The sequence below is a fragment of the Chelonoidis abingdonii genome, chromosome 8 (genome assembly GCF_003597395.2).
Source record: "Chelonoidis abingdonii isolate Lonesome George chromosome 8, CheloAbing_2.0, whole genome shotgun sequence".
Classification (NCBI taxonomy): Eukaryota; Metazoa; Chordata; order Testudines; family Testudinidae; genus Chelonoidis; species Chelonoidis abingdonii.
Genome location: NC_133776.1, coordinates 18,037,432 through 18,054,217, shown reverse-complemented (window position 1 = coordinate 18,054,217; position 16,786 = coordinate 18,037,432). Strand labels below are relative to the sequence as shown.

The window sequence follows — 16,786 nt, the reverse complement described above, 5'->3', positions numbered from 1 at the left end:
AGGGGAGATTCCCAGAATAAAAATTGAGTAAGAACCTCTGGACTAGGCCTTGGAATAAGAAAATTAGGACAGTAAAAGTTGCACCATGCCATGATTTAAGGGAAGAAGTTACAGGGTAAAATCCTGGCCTTGATGAAGTTGATGAGAGTTTTGGCATTGACTTCAGTAGGCCCAGGACTTCATCCAAAGTGTATAAGTCTTGTGCCTTTCTGGTGCTGAGTGCCCTCATAGGAACTGAAGTTGCACAATATCTATTTTCACTGAATGGATCTTGTTTTGTTTAATTTTCTGCTTAGAGAAATAAGATCATCACTGGGATATATGGATTCATACAGAAAAAATGACTGTACTGCATCTCAGTTTTGATTCTGTTTTATACCCTTGCTCAGTAGCTTTCACCAATCAGTGGCTAATTGTAGGAGTATAACCAGATTATTGTAAAGTTAGTGTATGTTTAGTTTTGGGGATCAATGCTGCAAGAAAACTAGGGCCTGCTTCTGATCTAATATCATCTTTGCATGAGGATAGCACCATTACTTTGGTAGAAATACTCCTGCTTCAAACTGGGGTAGCTGAGAAGAGAATTAGGGCTATTCTATCCCATGCTGAAGAAGCTTTCGGTATGCTACTGAAACTGGGCTCAGTGTCGGAAGCCGCTCCCAAAGTCAAGTTGGCCTTAGTCCAGTCAACATGTGGTTGGATACTGCTGGAAACAGTTTCTGGCAACAACTGTTATACTTATAATACTGTGAAAAAAGGTTCAAGAAAATATCCATAAAAGGTGTAGCTGGCTGGGAAACTGAGGTTCCAGCGGCCAAGAGCAATTGGACTTCTGTGTTCTTAAGTTTGGAATAGAGAATTGAAATAGTCTTTTGGCAAGGTACAGAGGAAGCAGATAAACTAGCAATCGAATCCCATCCGTTAGCCATAGCTCTGTGGATGGGCAAATCTGCCTGAATATGGTAAAATTAGAAAAAAACAAATGGCTCTAGTGGATAGAAAAAAACACACTGCCACTCTGTGTTGTTTACAGATGTATTTGAGCCTGGTGAACTTTCAGCCGGGAAGACCAACTTCATCAGCACCAACTACTAATGACCAACCTTAAAGCTGTAGGTAATGGGACGCTTCAAGGGGATGTCTGTACTGCATCTGGAAACAAGCCACCCAGCTCAGATCCACAGAGTTGTGTCAGTGGGGCTCTTGCAAGCACACTAAAAGTAGCTGTGTAGTCGTTACAGCTTGGGCCAGCACTTGGGCTTTCAAGACCCAGGCTTGAGACCCCGAATTCCAGCCCGACCCACAACGTCTACATGGCTAGTGCAAGACCTGTTAGCTTAGCACGGGTCAGTGGACTCGGGCTGAGATGCTAACTCTCAGATGCAATGTAGACATCCTCAAAAGATGCCATTAATACTGGTAAGGAAAGCCCTAGTATATACCGTTGGTACAAAATAATCTAGGAACATGAATTCCTGATTAACTCAGGATTTAGGATTAGAATAAAGAATTTAGTTTATGGCAAAACTAACCCATGCCAGCAGGAATCGATTAGGAAATGATTTAGAAAGCTGGCTGCTTTTCTTGCAGTTCTCAGCAAAGCATAACTCTGATGTACAGGAAAATGTTAAATTAGAAAATGTCTTTATTAGATAACTGGTGATTATAAACTAAACTTCTTTGTGGATGCACAGCCTACTTAAATGGCAGGATTCTGTTTAAATTGCCCTGGCTGTCTGCTTATAAGCCTCCTGGAAAGTAGTAACAGATGAGAACAGCTTGTTGATAATTATGTTGAATGTTGAAGCAGATGTGTTTGCACTGCTTGTGTTGCTCCCTGTTGAACTGAAATAAATAAGAAGTTAAAAGGATAAGTAAATTGGGAAGGGAAGAATTACATGTATTACTGGAACCACTGGAAAAAAGCCAAATAAAGACCAAAAGGAAGTAGGAAAGATTAAAAAGAAACTCACTGAAAAAGAGCCAAAATGAAATCATCATACTGAAGATGTCTTCTTGACACTGTTTCTTAGTGGATATTAAAAGAACATTACAGAGGTCTCTCTCTGACAGCAGGAATTTACATTTCACTGCATACATGAAGTTACAAAATTTATTCTGTAAAATCTGCAGTATATATGTGGGTTTGTGTTATCATACCCAAGTAGGGAGAGATGTTGATTTAACTCTCAGATTTGCTCTTCCAGTGGATGGGGGGAAGTGGTGTCAATGTATTGAGTAAAAAGAACTCGTGGAACAGAAGAATATCTATATTCTGTAAATACGTATGTCCATTTAGTACAGTTAATCTGGTATCCTTGGGTAGGAGCCAATAGCCAATGTTATTTTTAAAAGACATCCCAAGTGCATTCTCTCTGTTCTGAGATGCTGTATAGAACAGTTCAGAGGAGACAAGGATTTCTTCTCCATCCACACAAATCATGATTTTATATACTGAAGGAAGAGACTGAATTTTTAACATCCATAAATTCCTAAAGTACAAAGTATGCAAAGACATACTGCTAGAAATTGGCCACATATATACTTCAGTGGGGATTTCCGATATGGCCACAGGCTTTCCTTTTCTTCAGTGGGAGAAAGTGAATGTCATTTCCAGCAACGAGTGTCAGTGTGAATTGTCTTGGTAAATGGTTTGCCTTATAAAGGGCTGTACTGCCTTCCTGAGCACAACTGACATAGAAAGGCGTTCACACTTCTGATGATCTAGAAATTGCTACCATACACTGGGCAAAAGAGAGCACACACTGCACCTGCAGAGGCCGATAGTTTCAGAACCATTGTAAGACACGAGCACCAGAGGGCTGTTGCTAGCAGCTGGGCTTAGCTCCTAGAATCATGCGATTACAGCAGAATCTGAGAGTTCACCTAAGTAAGTTTCTAGTCTTCACAGTTGTGGAGAAAGCTTTGAAAACGTGACCTGAGTGTATCTGATGCCTGAGCCTGCAAACAGCCTGAAACAGCTTTGAGAGGGGTGAACTGCCCCATGCAGCTCAATGGGATATTAACTCCAAGACCCACTGCTCTGAGGGAGCTGCTCCCACCACCCCTGCAGATAGCTCAGTGGTTTGAGCATTGGCCTGCTAAACCCAGGGTTATGAGTTCAATCCTTGAGGGGGTCACTTAGGGATCTGGGGCAAAAATCAGTACTTGGTCCTGCTACTGAGGGCAGTGGGGTTGGACTCAATGATCTTTCAGGGTCCCTTCCAGTTCTATGAGATAGGCATATCTCCATAAAGAACTCCATGGGTGTGGTGGCGGAAGAGTGCAGTGGTCCCAGCCCTCCTACCCAAGTGATACACCCTTTCTTCTACCATTCTATCCAGGGGCAGAAGGCATCACATAGCTGCCTCTGCAGCTCCCAAGGGGGGGGGCTAGCTACTGTACCTGGCAAGGAAAAGAGAATCCCATGCCACTCTTTCTGATTCTCTCCAAGTGGTACATTGGGACCAGTGTGGGGCCCCATTATCATGGTGTCCTAGAGTGCTGGGTTGCCTTAGTCCAGCTGTGAACATAAGGAAAATTTATTTAATTCTCTGATGCATCAATAAACATTAGAATCTTGATTTTTCTCCACAAGTTTTATATTAGTGTAATTTCATGGGATTTCCTCCTGATTGACAGTGGGGTAAATGAGATCAGAATCAGACCTTAGCACTGGAGCCTTGAAATAGGGTACAAGAACCAGCTGTGTTTTGGAGAAATGGCTTTGTCTATTACCATTGAATGGATCAGGGAAGTGGGAAAACATGAAATGTCAATATCTATCTAGATAAATGCAAATTTGGAGAGAATGGATATCTGCTTAGCATTGTCCATAATAAACTGCTCTTCAAAAAGAGGAAATCTAAAGCAAGGCACATGTATACAGTGTCACCTGAAAAGCCTATTTATAGCTACATCAGACAAATTATTCGTGGACAGCTTATCCTTATATATAGATGGCTCTGGTACTCCAGCCAAGGCCACTTCATTTGGGTTATTATAGGATAAGGTCTCCCTTTAAGAAAAAGAATTCTCAGTTTTGCATTTGTATGTGTAACTCATGAGTCTATGGAAGTTTCCCATGTCCTCTTCTCTGAAACACTTGAACAATCTTCCATTCACAGACTAGGATTAAAGCTCACAGTACAGTGAAAAATGCAGTTTGGAGAAAACCAACATAGGTTAGAGTCACTTTCTACCTGCAAGCTAGGATTGGTGTTTTATAAGAACAAATAATTAGACTAGAGATTGAAAACAAAATTTAGGTTTAAGGTAACAAAGTGAGCTTGCTATGAAACTGTATGGTCACACAAGTAGTATTTCCTAATTGTTTTTTTTCCTGTTTTAAAACAGAATGTCCACAAGGTACCTATGGTCCATACTGCCAAAAGGCATGTAAATGTTTTAATGGAGGCCAGTGTGATACTGTGACAGGAACCTGTGATTGTCTTCCTGGCTTTATTGGTGCTGACTGTAGTAAAAGTAAGAGTTCATTAAAATCAAAGGGGTAATTTAAATCTATACACTGCCAAGAGAGCAAAATAAGCATTAATTGAAAATAGTGAAGATAACAGTAGTTTATTAGTATATAAACAACAGGCAGATCCTGGCCAACCCTTCACTCAATAGGAAATCAAGATTCCAGCTTTGTGAAAAATTCTCTTTCAATGCATTTTCTCTTCCTTATGAGTGTGAAGCAGGCACGATTGTCCCAGGGCTGCAGCCTCTGTGTCCAGTCACTTCTTGAGCAAGATCAAAATGGGAGAGGAGCTCAAACTCCTCCTTTTTTTGCCCCAGATCTGCTTATTGAGGTACTCACCCACGTAGGATAGGGTTGGGTTTTTTTAGTCTTTTATCATTCTTCTGTGTGAGTTCATTCAAGAGTATAGTCATTGTCTGGTTTCACCCATATAGCTGTTGTTGGGGTATTAGATGTTCTGGATGAAGTATACCACGTGTTGTGATAAGCATGTGTAGGACCCTGGATTTTGAAAGGTTGTGGAGGGTATTTATCACTGTAGCAATAGAGACGTTTGGAGGTTTAGAATCTGTTTTTCTGGGAGGAATTAGTGCCACTTTGAGTTGATGTGGCCTGGTCTGTCAGGAGTTTACTTCTGATGAGCTTGGTGAGACTGGAGGGTCGTTGGAAGGCCAGAAGAGGGGATTGGGGAAAGATGTCTTCAGGATGGGGTCCCCATGAAGTATGGGTTGTTATTGATAGATGACATCCCATATGAGTTCCAGTGTGGAGTGGTAGATGACAACTAGGGGTGTGCAGATGGTGGGGTTTTCCCCCTGTATTGAAGCAGGTTTTCTCAGGCTTCATGTGAATGAGCACTTATAGAAAAAGTTTGTTTGAAGCCAGTGAGCCTATTCATGTGATTAAATACTCATGTGGATCAGAAAGAGCTTCACATTCTGGCCCTTGAAGTTTTGCACTGGCACCCCCATAACAACTGAGTAACTAGAAAGTAATTATGTCTTCAGAAAATCCCATTTAACTGTAGCAATCTAGTTTACCATTCCTAATTTATGGCTCTAATGCTAATCAAAAATTACTGTCTTGTTGGCTTTTTCAATTACTTTTTGCAGTTCACTATAACTTTTTTACAAAACTTAACACTTCCCTGTATTTTTGATCATCTAAACTGTTGCTGATGAATAAAGGAAACGTCCATGTTACGGGAATGAGGAAATCTTTACTTGAAAATGGGACCACCATTTAATACTCTAATGGAGCTCGGATCCATTTTCATTAGGAAGCTTCAGTGTTTTCACAGTAATGTTTGGTAGAAGATTCCTAATGTCAAGTAAAATTTCAGAGGAAAAAAGTAAGCAAATACTTGGACATTTTTCTTTTCGTAAAAATGATTTCTTCAGATTCAAAACCAAGCTGAATGCAGCTCAGAGGAGTCTACTTGATTAAAAGGAAGAGCCTTACATTAAAAAAAGAAACAAGGCTCTGGACAGCAAGCATGTTTAATGAGAAAAGTTTATGTTTCCTCTAGTTTGTCCTGTAAGCCGCTATGGGAAGGACTGCATCCTGTTGTGCTCCTGTGGGAAAGGGCAATGTGACCCAGTGACTGGCATGTGCCACTGTCCACCTGGCCAAATTGGACCCAGTTGTCAGCAAGGTAAAAGAACGAGATCCAAGGGCACCCTGTCAATCTAGACACTTACTTGCAACAGCCAGAGAAAGAAATATCTCAGCCCCACAAATGTAAATAAATTGCCATTGTTTATGCCCCTAGGAATTCATTCTGTTAGCAATTGCTGTATTTCCTTATCTCTCTGGAGCAAAATGATGTTTTAAATGTAACCCAGTGTAAGCTGGTGGGGTGAGTCTGCAGCTGCTCCAAACTGTGCAGCTCCAGTTTCTTTGCTTTTTGTTCTGTATTAACATAGAAATATTCAAAATAACACAGAGTGACTCAAAATCGCGCTACCCTATGCATCTCGTCTAATAATCATGTTTATTATGGTAATGAGTAAGGACGAACCAAGAAAGAGGCCCCATTTTGCTAGGCGCTGTACAGCGTAATGGACTGTTTGTGCCCCAAAGAGTGTGTAATCGAAATAAACAAAACGGACAGAGGCAGACACCGGGTCAGGGATGGGGTGAACACACAAGAATGAAGACTGCAATGGCTAATAATGTCATGTTCATTTTACAATAATTCTTTTGGGGCAAGGGGATGGTTAGTTAGAAGGGGATAAGCTAAATGGAAAGAAAAGTGAAGGGAGGGACAGGACAGTGGAGAAGAAGGTAAGCACAGCACAGGGCAGAGGTGTTCACATATCTCCAAAGGCCAAAGGGCCCTGTTACAACAAGTATATATAATGTATAGTAAAGAGAACCGTCTGCATTCATTGTTTCCTTCTGTTGCATTCATCTTTGAGGCTAATTTTTTTTTAACAACTTTAATTCGCTGTAGTGTGTCCCCAGGGAAGCTACGGCCCCAGCTGCCAGCTAATGTGTATCTGTAAGAATGGTGGTATCTGTGACCCTGTGAATGGATCTTGTTCCTGTGGACTTGGGTGGACAGGAAGTTATTGTGAGAAAGGTAGTGTCTTCTTTCTCTCTTTTGATTCAACTAAGAAGAGGTCAGCAGCAATGTCAGTTTTTATAATGTACTGCCAATGGCATTGTCCAGTAATGTAAGCAACACTTTTGGAAGTAAGACTATGAGTTCTATTATTAGATGGACCTTCTCAGTAATTTGCCAGGGTCACTAGTAGCCTGATGTTTTCATCTGAACAACTAAACTACTCTATAGGAAATTGAATTGTGATCTGTGTGTTAATGAGCTCTCCAGATCTAGGTATGAAAAAACCCTGCAGGCTGCACTAGCAGGATTGAACCAATCCTCAGATAGTGAGGGCAGGTTCCGAATAATCGTAGTGACTTAGCAGGTACATGCATCATTGTTGTGGACATTTATGTCCCCAACGCAATTAAACAAACATGGGGCCAGATCCTCAGCTTGTGTAAATCAGTGTAGCTTCCTGACTCTGAGGGACCTAGGCCAACTTACACCAGTTATCCAAGTGTATTTACATATTTTTCCAAAGATAACCCTCTGTGCAGCTTACTCCAGTGATTTAGATACCACGGTGATGAGATCTACCTCAGACAGAAAATCTTGTTTAGTAGCTGCCCCCACCCAAAGACCTCTGAAATGGATAGTCATGCTGATTTGTGCATACCCATAGCAATGGTAGGTAGATATGGATTTGGTGAGAAATGGACGCAAGGAGTTTCCATATATACCTACTTATTGTGACTTGCTCCAGAAACTCTAGAATGCCATGGCAATGGAGGAGGTACACTTCTGCAAAAAGGCTGATGATATTGATCATGATCACTTTTGCTATCAACAATTTGTGAAGTGTTTTAGTTCGCTATGGTAGATATCTAATTGTGCAAGCATGTGAAACAGAGTTCTTTCCATTTCCATTAGAAATTACTTAAGAATTAATGGCACCCATATATGTTACAACATAAACTGAGAAAACTTACTTTATTTTATGCTTTACATTTAACAACAAGAAAATATTGATGTAGATACAAAAAATACTGAGATGATGCCATTTGATGTGTATTCTGAGAATATGCAATTATACTTTTTTTCTGTCAGCATAAACCATATGGAAAGACAAATTCACAAGTGGGAATTGTGGAAAGAAAGTGGCTTTTCAGTATTGCATAAACATCCAGATAGTGAAAAATATTTCTCTCACAAATTAGTTAAGTTGATCCTAGTTATGCGGAAATTTAACGAACCCAAAAAACAGATAAATTTCACACCGGTGAGGAGGAAATTCACAACAAGTAGTTCTCAGCTCTATAAAATCTTTCCTGACTAGTATTATTTCCTTATGTGTCTTTCCAGTGTGAATAAATAAAACCTTTTGTTCTTTCTATTAACAGAGTGTGCCCTGGGTAGATATGGTTCTGACTGCCACTTAAATTGCTCTTGTCACAATAATGGATCTTGTGACAGGTTTACTGGTTGCTGCCTATGTCCAGAAGGTTACTACGGTCACTCTTGTGAGCACAGTAAGTAGACAACTCTCAGAGAAAGAAGGCCTCAACTCTGCATCAGGGGTTCATGTTAGTGGATCCTAATGCAGGGGACAGAGTAGTTCTACATACCAGCAATAAATTTATACATGTACTCAGAGCAGTCATATACACTTTTTGGTCTTTCAATTAAAAATTGTCTCTCTTTGTGGCCCTGATTCAGCTACTTAAGAATGTGCATAATTTCAAGCACGTAATCTCATTGAAGTCAGTTGGACTACTCACAAGTTTAAAGTCACACACATGCTCAAGTCCCTGGCAGAATGAGTAGGGCCCATGTAATAATTATTATTGTTAACTCTCTTCTTGCAGACATAGCAGGAACCTCTCAGACTTACAAGATGGTGTATTCTTTTTCTGCATCTACTTTTGTCCCGTTGCCAAAATAACATTTGTAACCTTTCATTTCCCAGCCTGCCCTGCTGGATTTTATGGTGTAAACTGCATTCACTCTTGTGATTGTAAAAATGGAGCTACTTGCAATCCGGTGACTGGACAGTGCATTTGTCCTGCAGGTTATGAAGGTGTCCAGTGTCAAAAAGGTGTGGGTAAACTTTTTTATGTAATTTGGGCCTGGGCACCATATGTGTTCTGTCTTCTTGCTTCTGTATTTTTATTTATTTTTAGACATTATGGAATCTTATCATGAACCGTTTCACTGTTAATTGTTCTATCCAAAACATCTGGATCAATGACCTTGTCCACAATCACACCGTACTAACATTTGTCATTTTTGAAAGGATGTTTCCCAAAGGAAAACTGGTGACATTCTGTCAGATATTCAGATAATTAAAAAGCAAATGAAATGTAGCTATTTCCATACTGCATTCACATCTAGTCCATTATTCTCTCTCCAGTAGTGGTTAGTAACATCTGCTTCAGGGGAAAGTGCAAGAAAACCTGCAGGAAGCGGTTACGGAATAATCTATCTATAGGGAAAAATTCTTCGTGACCCTTAAGCTTGGATTATGCCCTGGCTGAGACTCTAAACTCTTGGGTTGTTTACTCATTACTCTGGATATTCTTATGTCCTATATAAATGTCTAATCCTGTTCTGAATAATGCTAAACACTTGGTCTCATTGGTGAGATGAGTTCCACAGGTTAATTTCATAAAACAAATTGCTTCTATTTAGTTTTAAGTTTGCTGCTAACATTTCAAACAAGAGTATCAGCTATACTAAGTGGGTGTTCTTGCCGCTCATGTTGAAAGTTACATAATATTTCTCTGATGGTCGTTTGATTAAAAATCAAATGAAGTACTTAACTGCTACAGTGCTGGGGCATGTTACAAATACCTACAATAAGTTGAATTAGATTTAGCCTGCATAAACAGAAAGCTTGCAAGTATTAAAGCTCTTCCATCTGTAAGTCTTTCATTAAAGTGTGGTAGTTTACACTAGATTCACTTTAGAGCTCATGAGCTCTAGGAGATATGCATGGAAGAGTCTGCCAAAATAACATGTTTCTTGCTATTGGCGTGTACAGCACATACAAAAATGTTCTTTTCAATAGGCTGTAATGTCGGAAGATTTGGAGACAAATGTCAGCATCAGTGTGACTGTGAAGGAGTAGCCTCATGTGAACCTGTAACTGGAAGGTGCCTTTGTCCACCTGGCAGGACTGGAGACAAATGCAACATTGGTAAGACCATGAAACACCCTTCCGGGGCTGGTTTACACAAGACTTTTGTACCTATACATGGGCTTAGAAATTTATCAGTACAACCCCCTTGTGTGGGTGCAGTTATGCAGGATTGCTATCAGGATGGCTAATTCAAGTTATTCACGATGGGAATAAGCTATGCCAATATAAGAACCTGTGTAAGGAGGTGGTACCACTTCTAACTGTATCAATTTCTAAACCAATATAGTTGTAGTGGTAGAAAACTGTGTGTGGACCATCCCTAAAATGTTATTCCTCCTCTATGTTTACAACAGCACACTGCTGATGGGTACATTGAGAAACTCACAAACAGCAGCTGTGGAGAGTTAGGGAGGACTCTTGCAGGGGGCTGCGAACTGGACTTTGGAGATACTTCTGCTTGCATTTGCACTCAGACTTGTGGGCAGAGCTTGGAAAACCAAGGCCAAAACAGTGTCAAGGATCTATGATTCCACCCCCATGTGGAAACACTGACCATAGTCCCCAGAGAGCAATAGTACAGGCACTATAGCAGCTTCTACTGCCCCTGGGCTAGAGAAGTTATGTTAGGGTATGACTACACTGCAGTTAAAAACCCACAGCTGGCCCTTGCAAGCTGACTGGGGCTAAGGAGTTGTAGATGTTCGGGCTTGGGCTGGAGCCTGGGTGTTAGTATCCTGTGAGGTGGAAGAGTCCCAAAGCTTGGGCTGCAGCCTGAGCTTCAACATCTATACCACAATTAAATAACCCATTAGCCTGAGCCCCATGAGCCCAAGTCATCTGGCATGGGCCAGCCACAGGGGTCTAATTCCAGTGTAGACATACTTTTAGAGGTCCTGATCCATGTAATCTCCCCAGCATACAAGAGGCCCTTGGACTGTGTGCTAGGTAACTGATTTGCTCAGAAAGGTAGAATTCTGTCCTATGTATCAAGATTATAAAAGGGGGAGAGGATTCTAGTTTTTTCTTTACAACAGCTGAGTCCTAATGAAATTGTGGTAGTTGTGAGAGGGCATGGATGGCAGCTAAAATCCCCATCCTGGATTCTGATCTCAGTCACACTGGCAGAAATCTGGAGTAACTGTACTGAAGTAAATGAAATTAAACTTGAGAGCAGAATCAGGTCTCCAGTATAAAAGGTAAAAAATGATAAAATAAACATGCCGAGTCACTACTGATATTTTAAGATCTCAGTTGGAGCTATAATTTTCCTGTACACCAGAACCACTTTTCAGGGTCCCTTTTCTTCTGGGAAATAGCATGAAGCAGTTAAAAACGGAGCACATTGTCAATGAAAAGAAGAGGTTAAATAATTGCTGGAAACTTATAAGTTGGTGCAACCCAAAAGCTAAAGAAGAAAATGACTTGCTTCCCCTGCTGCACTGTCGTGTAGTCAAAAATAATTTCCAGACCCCGTGGTCTGAATGAAGAGTTGAACCACACAATGCAGTGAGTAAGTCTGCATGAATCCAAAGATCTTGCCAGTGACTTTAGGCAGAAATGAAACGCCAGGGGGAAACTTAGCGTTGAAAATGTGAGCAAAGTTTCTGCTTCTTGCAAAGAAAGGGAGGGATTTTTATTTCTTAAACCTGCTAGCCACAACCCCCATCCATGAAAAGGCAGTTATGGAGCGGGTTTTATTTGCGTTTTTATTTTCAATTAGGCTCCGTTCATCTGTGATATAACTGTGAGCAGCTGTGACTATGCAGCAGCTATAAAGATAAAAGGATTGATTTTAATTTGAACTCTGGTAAGGCACCCATTAAACAGCCAAAATGTTAATTAAAAAAAAGAGAGAATATAACAGGCTTTTATGAGGCCACTTTTTTCTGGTAAATTAACATTGCAGACTTTCAAACAGATGTCTTAAATCCACTTTGTTGTTATCATGAAAATGTGGTATTACATAAATAAAAATCAGGTCCAGAGGTGTTCAGGAGACCCTGCCTCATAACATTTCCTGATTGAAAAAAACAAGCTTCTGAGACCAAGTGAAGAATTCCCCCGCACGTGGGTTAGTAGCTGAAACGGCAGTTGGAAACATTTTTATTTACAATAATGGTTGGTGCAGTGAAAGGGAAAAGATTCTTTATATTTACGAGTTCTTTTTGGGGGGAAGGGCTGTTATTTACAATGTATTTAACACCCTGCCATCACAGCCTGCTGCTACATTTTCCTCCAGGCATGCATCCTAAGTGCATAAACAGCTTTGAAAAGTTGTGATGAAAACTAGGCACAAAACCTATTTACTCATCTGTTGCAGTGGAGATAGATTATAATGAAAAAGGATAATGATGTTTTACTGGCCTGGGGTGAATAGGTAAATAGAATTTTGCAAGATGCGCATCAAATCTACTGCATCCCCAGCACTTCTAGTTCCAGCACCCTTGTCTCCCTGTAGTAACCAGCCCATCACTGGATACTCACAGAAATTACCAAGTTTGCTGTCCCCAAGAAAGCAGTGTGGACAATGCTTGGCTGGTACAACTCAGGTCCTTTATAACATCACAGCACTGAGATACAGTTATAGTGAAAACAGTCAGAAGTTTATTAACAGAAATAAAGATTTAAGAGATACTAAATAGGGATAATAGAAACAGAAACAAAAAGTATAGCACACTTCTTAGAATTAAAGTGACTCCCCGCATCACCAGCCAAAATGGATGGGATCCACCTTTCATGAATGCAAAATGCACAAGTTTTTTTGCTATCCTTTTGCTTGTCCTTATATTTCCCAGAACTCATAGTTTTGTCCCCCCTGATTGCCTTCACATGTTGGTGTTGTCTCCATATACAAAACAGGCTTCCATTGTGTTGACTTCAGTGCTTAATTTACATAAGAACCTATGCAAACAGGTGAATATACATCCCTTTGCCTGGCAAAACCTGTCAATCCAACCTAGGGCACAGTATTTAAAATATATTTTCAGTACATAAGTACAACTCCTTAAATATAATCTGTACTTCTAGCAGTGATATGAGGAGCAGTATGACATAAGCTTTTATTAGGCACCTCACATGACCCTTTTTGGATAAATACTATGAAAGCAGTGTGAATGTGTAGTGAGTTTGTCGGGCCTGATAGAAGTTACTGTGAAGCCTTTGCCAGTTGGCATTGAGAGGTTCTTGGGGGTCATAAAGAGTGATATAAAATAATTTTCAGTTTGAATCTGCCTGTCTTGGTTTATGTGAAGATTACATAATGCCATGCATAGAGAGCTAAGAATTGCACTGGATAATTGTGGAAGCCAGTAAGAATCTGTGAAGTTTCAATAGCCTGCTTGAAGAAATCCCCAACTCCTTTTCAGTGGGTTAGTTCAGGGCCATGAGTTTGTCACCATCCACTCTCAGACCTGCTACAGTTCTCATACTGGGAACTTCTTTAAGACTTTCTGACCATGAGTGGGCTGGACCACTGAGGCAGAACCAGGTAGTGAATGACACCCACCGGCTCTCAAAAATGTGGTGGGTTTTTTTTCTTATTTTTTAGGAGGTCTGGGTCTCTAATTGTTTTCATGGTACTAACAGAAGAAGTATGATAGATGAGCAGTGGAGGTGTGTACCAAGATCCAAGGCAATTAATCATACAGGATAATAAATCAGTCCTCCTCCTTTCTTTGTTTTCTACAGATGAGTATTTACCTTAGGCATAAGAGAAATCAGCTTTTTAACCCAACAAAAACCTTCATCTAGGGTGACCAGATGTCCCAGTTTTATAGGGACAGTCCTGATATTTGGGGCTTTTTCTTATATAGGGACCTATTACCCCCAACTCCCGATTTTTCACACTTGCTATCTGGTTACCCGACCTTCAGCCATTTGGAATGGGCAAATAACAATCGCCAGTGATATTTTCCCATTCCAGAGCTGACCCCAACAAAGCTTTACTGCATCACAAATGAAGATCACAAATGAAATTTCAATTCTCAGTTGAGCCATTCAGTTTTTTCCCGTGAAAAAGTGAGGAATTTTCATGATCTCTTGGGGAGAAAAATCCCCAGTTTCAAACTGTGAGAGACATTTTCACCAGAAACTCTGATATTGGCTCAAAGTTGATCTGCCCTGTTTTCCATGGGTTTTCTACATCATTCCCTGTCTTCTACCAAGTTCAGGGCCTATATCTTATATCAAACTTCTCTAATGGATTGTGACACAGAGTTCTAATGGTTCCTGAGAAGAAGTCTTGTTCTCCTCTCCTTACCCATATCCTCCCCCTCTCCTCTTTTCTGCTCCTTCCGTTCCTTTCCGACCCTCTTCTCTACTCAAAATGCTTACCTGAATCAGAGACACTAAGAAGTTTTAGATCTGTGCAGTAAACATTTGCTGAAATGTTTTGCCCTTCCAGAATGCAGGTCAGACCAGTACGGCCCCAGCTGCTCTCTGAGATGCCAATGTGCCAAAAGATCCCAGTGTCATCCTTACAATGGAAGCTGCATGTGTCCTGCCAAGTGGATGGGGCCAACCTGTGAAGAAGGTAACATAGGAAAGAGATGGTAGCTCTTCTTGACAGAAAATTTCAAAGAGTGTCTGCTTATCTTGGGGAAGGATGCAGTTGAAAGGCCAGATTCATCACTATTTGGGTTCCACGGGATTGTGCCACTGGAACGTGGGCTCTAAACTCCTGGCAGAAGAAAGGGGGTTGCAATGTTTGAGCTGCCCATGATAGCCCCTTGGCTAGAGGGCCCAAAGCTAGCTGTTGCAACCATCAAAGTGGATAGGAACATTCCAGGAGGAGGTGAGGACTGACCAGCTGGGAAATGCACTTATTCAGCATGGCAGGGTTGGGGGAGAGCACTGAAGTCCCAGATGCAACCTAAAGTTAGTTTCCCTCAGCAGAGGGGGAAGGTAGCACAGCTGAGTGCCTGCCACATGTAATCCTGTAAATGCCTCCCACTGCACAGCTGTACCAGTCCCCCCTCCCCTCCCGCCCCGATGCGTGCCTAAAATTTGTTAAACTCACAGCCTCCGGAAAGTGAAGAAGGAAGTTAATGATCAATGTATATCTCCCATACACTCGCAGTTCAACAATGTACCTACCTATTGTTAATTACGAGATACCAAGCTGAAATGCTATGGATGGCCAGATGGGCCGCTGAGACCTTGGAAAAGAGAGAGACTCTCTGCTTTGTGAGGGTATTAAAAATCCCATGGCACTCTTTCCTAGGGTCCTTAGTTGAAATTACCTCTCTCCTCTGATGTGCAGTGCTGACAGTTCATTAATGTTACCATACAATTCTGCATTTAGCTTGGGAAACACTTTAGGATCCATCGGTATGAAAGATCTAAATGCAAGGGGCCTTTGCTGTTATTCTTGAGGCCATTCTCTCTGCCTGTAACCTAGGAATCAAGCATCACCTAGTCCTCTGCTTGCTGGTGGAGGCTGATTATTAAAATGTTTATTGTATAATCTATATTAAATCTCCTACTGTTGCATTATATGGCCCCCAAACTATTTCTACTTAATTCTCTAGGAGGCCCTCCAAAATTTCCTTCATATGAAGAACAAACTCAGGAAAGAGGGAATGCTTTTTCAAGATCTCTACAACAGTAATGCTTGGACTAATAAATGAATTGTTTTATAGGCACAGGCAGTATTTAAACTTGAGTACAAGAACTGCTTGAATTCAGTTTGAACTGTGCTGAAATATTCACACTTTTTCATGGAAGACAACAGTGGCCAATAAGTAGTTTGGATCCCTTTTTAAAACTTCTAACCTGTTTCATTTATTTGTTCTTAACCTCCTACTTCTCAATTTATCCACTCTGGATAGTCTTTCAGATTGCTGTTGTCACGTATTGTTTGAATTACATGTGGGGGGAAATATTTTTAGCGAACTGATATTTCAAGACTATCATGATAAAAAAAGTAATATACACATTAACAATGAGCCACATTAAATACCAGTGGCTTTCTAAACCCAGCTGGCAATGGGACTGGTGATAATACCTGTTTGAACTCGGAGGTCTCAAGCTTAGATCTGGTTTATGTAAAAGAGTCTATCTACCAGAGGACAGAATGGAATCTGTGTGGGTTTTCTTCATGCGCTATCTAGTAGATTTAGTTTTGCTGGTTTGTCAAAGTCAAACTATTCAGTGGCTGTCAAAGACACAGCCCCTTTTCATTTCAGAAGAAAGCTATATCTTTCGTGGATGGTGTGGGAAGCAGGCAGAGATATCTGATTATTGGTGATTTTAAGAAAAAATATATCTCCTTTTAAATAAGACATTGTAATGTGCTTGTACTACCCAGTTTGGTGAAGTAAGACTTTAAATTCTGAGAAATTTAAAATGGTTCTGACTTTGTTCAATGTTATCTGTTGATCACTTTGTAAAACAAAGTGATCATGGTTACTGAAAATATAGTTAATACTATTTTTGTCCATTTTACAGGTTATCCTTTAAATATAGGACTAAGTAACTGTAAAAATACAATGTTCTACATCAGTGGTTCCCAAACTTGTTCTGCCGCTTGTACACGGAAAGCTCCAGTGGGCCCGGCCAGTTTGTATACCTGCTGCATCCGCAGGTTCGACCGATCGCGGCTCCCAGTGACTGT

The 16,786-nt window shown here is 40.7% G+C and overlaps 1 protein-coding gene across 1 annotated transcript in view; it reads left to right on the top strand.

The window, feature by feature from the left end:
* Positions 1-16,561, top strand: part of LOC116822707 (uncharacterized) — a 281,004-nt gene extending 264,443 nt beyond the window's left edge. Inside the window, exons 29-36 of the mRNA XM_075068405.1 lie at positions 4,357-4,485; positions 6,012-6,137; positions 6,939-7,067; positions 8,435-8,563; positions 9,001-9,129; positions 10,102-10,230; positions 14,576-14,704; positions 15,702-16,561. Of these exons, the coding sequence (XP_074924506.1) occupies positions 4,357-4,485; positions 6,012-6,137; positions 6,939-7,067; positions 8,435-8,563; positions 9,001-9,129; positions 10,102-10,230; positions 14,576-14,704; positions 15,702-15,781 (980 nt within the window). The 3' untranslated portion in view covers positions 15,782-16,561. The remainder of the gene's footprint in view (positions 1-4,356; positions 4,486-6,011; positions 6,138-6,938; positions 7,068-8,434; positions 8,564-9,000; positions 9,130-10,101; positions 10,231-14,575; positions 14,705-15,701) is intronic.
* The last annotated feature ends 225 nt before the right edge of the window (positions 16,562-16,786 follow it).